The sequence below is a fragment of the Oryza glaberrima genome, chromosome 7, assembly GCF_000147395.1.
Source record: "Oryza glaberrima chromosome 7, OglaRS2, whole genome shotgun sequence".
Classification (NCBI taxonomy): domain Eukaryota; kingdom Viridiplantae; phylum Streptophyta; class Magnoliopsida; order Poales; family Poaceae; genus Oryza; species Oryza glaberrima.
The window spans coordinates 26,037,518-26,043,060 of NC_068332.1; the positions used below are offsets into that span (position 1 = coordinate 26,037,518).

At 49.7% G+C, this 5,543-nt stretch overlaps 1 protein-coding gene across 1 annotated transcript; it reads right to left on the reverse strand.

Annotated features, from left to right (window-relative positions):
• Positions 1-1,212: 1,212 nt before the first annotated feature.
• On the reverse strand, positions 1,213-3,887 carry LOC127779627 (protein ETHYLENE-INSENSITIVE 3-like 2). Its single transcript, XM_052306452.1, has 2 exons — positions 3,582-3,887; positions 1,213-3,270 (listed from the first exon to the last, which is right to left on the reverse strand). Exon 2 carries the CDS (start codon positions 3,203-3,205, stop codon positions 1,427-1,429), a length of 1,779 nt encoding a protein of 592 aa, XP_052162412.1. The 5' UTR covers positions 3,206-3,270; positions 3,582-3,887; the 3' UTR covers positions 1,213-1,426.
• Between the last annotated feature and the right edge of the window lie 1,656 nt (positions 3,888-5,543).

Sequence of the window (5,543 nt, forward strand, 5' to 3'; positions counted from 1 at the left end):
TTTAGTTATGAGGTTACTGTCAGTTTCTTTGAGTCTCATCTGAAGACTGGAAGGGTTTCAGATAAAATAAACAGCCATCCCCATATGTTTTAAAACAGCTGTATATTAGTTCTACTTTAATGAGTGATTATTCCGCTTTTTTTCTTCCTCCTACCGATTTCATAATTAAACATTGACCAAAAGTAGAGGATTATTGGTGAACCATACCATGGGAATGTTAAATTATCTCTAGTCACACTAGCCATTTTTTTAATCCTGTAAACGGCTGAAGGCATATGTTAATCACAAACCAAATCGTGTACATAAAAAAATTTCAAGGACCTCATTTTTAAGAGTCAGATTAGGTAGATCTCAAGAATGATTTGGAGCCGACAGGGCCCAGATTTGGTGGCATCAGCATGGTAGCTTATACTCCTAAATCCATAGCTCACAACTGGCTCAAATGTTCATCGGAGAGGCATCTTAATTCATTCAGTTATAAGTGTTCCCTCCCCTGTTTCAACCATAGCATCTGATTAAAAATCTTCAGACATTTTTAAGCCCATTTCGAGACAATTAAGCCACTAAAATCAGTTATACTACATTTCCACCAAAAAAAAAAGAACCTCAGTTACCTTGAGCCGAGTGCGCCATGTGCTGTATTGCCGTGTCCGTCAGGTAAACAGTCCTTATCATGACTCAACAGTTCATAGCTCCTACATGACCATGATATGCTCATCGAGGATTACGAGCATGTGAGTGAGGGGTCACCGAATGAATCAAAGAAAAAGGGACAAGATGATGGATCGATGGATGTATCGCCACCAGCACCGGCACCAAGCTGCAGCAGATCGAGTAAAGCACAAGATTGTTTTTTTTTTATTTTAACGCAAGGAAAGACTGTTGAAAGAGCCTTTGTGCTCATGAAAGGGCAACATCACTTTTCTAGATAAGGGAAAGACACCTTTTTATTATAAAAAAATATTGCAAAAAATGTTTTTTTATTTTTAAAAAAGGATCTTTGAGCTGCTGGACGAGCAAATTTGACCTTGTTCATGGAGAGAAACCGTGCGTATGCATGTCTTGGCTTAATTTGCATTTCGTGTCCATATCGATCGATCAGAAGATCACGAGAAGTAGCTCACGTAGTACATCTAGATCGTCCTATCGAGTACACGAGCAGCACCACGACAAAGAAAAAAAAAATCAAACATGGAAATTTCCATAAAGAGGTTTGATGGCGTGAACCGTTTTGCAGAGCCAACTGTGTTTTGCAAGCTTGCATAGCATGGATCTACACTGAAAAATTATTAACCAATAATTCTTACAAGCACACTGAAAATTAATCAGGCTTATGAGCTCCTCTAATCCCCTACAGCTACAAGCTACTGACCGAATCGAGCTAGGGGTGGTGATTCTTTTGGTTCCCATTCGATTCGAATTCGTTTCAGTAGAACCAGTTGGATCCGGCGTACTTCGCCGGCGGTTGCTGCATGGCGCCGCCGTAGTCCACGGCGCCCCCTCCTGACACGTTGAAATTTGAACTGAACCTGAACTCCGGCGCCGCCGCCGCCGTGGCGGCGACGTCGCCTCCGAACGGCGCGTCGTCGCGGATGAAGAAATTAGCCTGCTGCTGCTGATGGTGGTGGTGGTGCATCTGCGTGGCGGCGGCGACGTCGTTGTCGTACATGGTCATCAGCCCGGCGAGGCATCTCTGGCCGTCGACGGGGAGGTCGAAGTCGAAGCTGCCGAGTGGCTCGAAGATGTGCGGCGGCGGCGGCTTGCTCTCGGCGGCGGCGGCGGCGGCGTTGTGCTTGCAGGCGTACTGATGGGCGTTGCGTTCGTTGCGGTCGAGGAAGCCGAGCGCGTAGTTGCTGTGCGGGCACTGCACGTTGCCGCAGGTGTAGACGCGGGCATGGCTGTCGCTGCTCAGCATCAGCTCCGGCTCGCTCCTCTTCTGGATGAAGTCGACGTCGATGGCCTCTTCCTTCATCAGCGGCATGATCAGGAACTTGTTGTTGCTCAGAGCAGCATCCATGGTGGTGGTGAGGTCCATGAACGCGGTCGCGTCGTTCTGCGCCTTCTGCAGGTTGTTGTTCCCGGCCTCGTCGCCGTCGACTCCTTCGACGTCGTACTCGCCGGAGACGCTGGCGTTGAAGGACGCGGCGGAGAGCGGCGGGGGGAGGGCGCCGGGATGGAGCTTGAGGTAGAGGTCCTCCTCCTGCTTGAGGACGGCGAGCCAGGTGACGATCTCCTTGGCGGTCATCTTGTCCTGGAGGCACTTGGACTGACGCACGAGGCGGCGGACCTTGTCGACGTCGGGGGACATGTGCTTGATGACGGCGGTGAGCACGGCGACCTTCCACGCCTTCTTGAGGTCGTGCGGCTTCTTGTACGGCGGCGGGCCGAGCTCCTTGGGCACGCCGGCCTCGGGCCACCACGCCTCGCTCCCCTCCGGCCACCACGGCGGCGGCACGCCCTTCTCCAGCGGGAAGCGGCGCTGCGGCGGGTCGCAGTGCTGCATGAGCGCCGAGAGCAGCGATCCCAGCGTGGTGTCCTGCAGCTCGTGCAGGGAGTGCGGCCCCGCCGGCGCGGCGCCGCCGGCGTCGCCGTCGCACCCCGGCACGGCGTTGTCGGCCTGGTACTTGGCGATGGCGGCCGGGCCGTTGCGGTCGAAGCGGACCTTCTCCTTCCACCATGAGCGGAGGTTGTCGGAGGCGCCGCTCACCGGCTTCCCCTTCTCCGGGATGATGCCGTACACGAACCCCTGCGCGTTGCACACCTCCATCATCTTGAGCATGTACTTGAGGATCCCGTCCTGCGCCCGCGACATCTTCTTCCGCCGCGCCTGCTCCTGCGACTGCCGCTGCTGCCTGCCTCCGCCGCCGGCGTCGCCCGCCCGGCTCTCCCTCCCGGCGCGGCTCTGCTGAAGCTCCTTGAGCCGCTTGTGCCGGACGCGGTCGCGCCACATGCGGCGCTCCAGCTCCTCGATGTCGTCCACGTCGTCGTCGTCGTCGTCGTCGTCGCCGTCGCTCTCGTCCTCGGCGGCGAATCCGCCCTCGTGCACCTGCTGCTGCTGCTGCGGCGGCGGCGCCGGGTTGACCAGGTCGCCCTCGCCGACGAAGCACTCGCCTCCGAAGAATCCAAAGGCGGCCTTGCTATCAACGTCGGCCTCCGCCGCGAACGCCATGCGCCGATCCACCATGGTCACCGCTGCTCCCATCATCTCCTCGATCGTAGCACAGACTGACTTAATAGCAGCAGCAGAGCAGTAGCTATCTATAGATCCACCTGCACGTAAGCCGACCTCGAATTAGTTTTTTTTCCCCATAGTAATTACTTTGCTGATCAATGATCATAAGCTTTTGGTAACTCAAATGATGATTTCATTAACAAAGAGAAATGGTTTAGCAGAAGTGAAAACAAGCTAGAACATGCGCCCATGTGCCAAATGATGAACAAAGGATCATCAAAGGCCATCATCAAGTAAGAAGACAAAAATAAAATAATAATCGGGCCGTATACAGACACGCATCAAAATCAGGGAACTCAAAATGGAATCTTTATTGAATGAATCCTAGGAGCATGGAACACACACATACCTCTCTCTGACTCTCTCTATGCCCTTATCTGATCTCCTTCTGATTACTCTACCACTCTTTCCATAAGCTTGGCACTCAGCTAGTAGAAAGAGAAGAAGAGAGAGTGCCTTTGTGTGTGTGGACTGGAGAAGAAGAAGGACAACAACAACAATAAGGAGAAGTTAAAAAGGATAAGAAGAGAGGAGAGGAGAGGAGACGATGCTGCCAGCCACGAGTCCACTGTAGGAGGAGGAGGAAGAAAGGAGGAAAGAAGCAAGTGGGGGCGGGCGACGACGAACCGAGCGAGAGGTGCTGGGAAACAACAGCGACAACTACCATTTATAATGCCCTCTTGACTAACGCCTTTGCCCAAATTCAATCCAGGAAAATGCAGTACTACGGTTTTTAATACCACGTGTTGAGTGGTATCTCTCCTCGTGCGCCGATGAACAATTGTACTACCAAACCAAGGCGGCTTCTTTCGCTCAAAAACAAACAATTTGCCTTGCAATACACAATACTGCTGCGTACACTCCGTCAGTGACCAAGCAAATTTACCAGCATGATGCTTGTAAAACATGGTTCAAGCTCTGAAAAACAGTTTTTTTTAATTAAAAAAAAGCTCTGAAAAACAATTGCAGAGTTCTGAACTTTTTCGTTGCAAAAGGGAACACACTGTTCATCGGCTTTAGGGGTGGTTCCTAGTTCCTGCTGGAAATTAAAAGCACAATAATTTGACAAGGTACCTTCATTTGCTACGTGGCGAACTCTGTGCTAATGGCCAAAAGGACCAACACAATCAGGGCCCTACCATACCACCCACACCACATGTAGTAGCAGCAGCAGTTTACAAGAGGCCTGCAAATTCTGTTGGGGAGAGGTAGCTAGGTCTCCTCCGTCTCCATGGAGATGGAGACCACACATTTACTCATTAGCCTTATCGCACAGCTATTATTTTGGTTGGTTCCTCTAACTCTGAGATTAATTTCAGGATTTCAGGCCCCATGTAAAGGCTGGCTGGACCATCATGCCCATCTTCTTCTTCACTTGTGTCATTCTCCCTACCATTTCTCCATGTTTATCTGTAGGTGTCGGCAGGTTTGGCCAGCTTGCTCTCTCTAACTTCATCTGCAAATTAAAACCCAGCACCTTGATAGCGATCCACGCGTTTACTAAAGGATCGTTGAAAGACACCTCTTTCATCTGCGCTGCTCTTAATTCATGCTGTTGTATATTCATTCTGAAAAATGTTGTGTTGCTGTGCTGTAGTCAGTAACAGACTAACAGTAACACGCCTCATGCACATTCAATTTTGGAGAGGTCAAGTTGTAACATAAAGAATGAATTCTCAGGATCAGATTTCAGAAGACAGTGAATGAGAGAGAGAGATTTTGCACCATGTTTATGCCTGATGCTTTGATTGACAACAAAAGCAAGTCAACTGTATTAGCAACTTGCAAGCGTGGAGAGTAGTACTAGTATATCGAATGCTGCTGGGTCGACCATGTTTCCGGTAGCAGTGGCAATGATTGGCCCAAGTATTCTAGAGAGTTTTATTCAGTTATCGACATCTCCTCCCCAATCCTTTGATCTGATACACCACGTTGTACGCAATGTTTGCCAACTTATTTAATCCAGTTTGATAGTTCTATTTCAGGTCGTTATCGCTGTTAGTTTATTTTGCTTCTTTCTTCAAGTCTCCAATAGGAGGGATCACTACATTTGCAAATGCCGACTGAATTTTTTGAAAGATCGCCGACTGAATTTATTAACTTTTTTTTTTCTGAAGGTCAGTAAACTTGGTGTGACAATTTCTTGCCAAATTTCGGCACAAAAACAAGATGATTCATACTAGTACTAAGAAACAAGATGACTTGCTTTAACTTTGTGAAGCACATGCCATCTCTCCAAAACCCAAAGTGAACAGGTTCTCTGAACAACGAACAGGTAGCAGAATAGCTCGCGGTGTTGCATGTGTAGGAT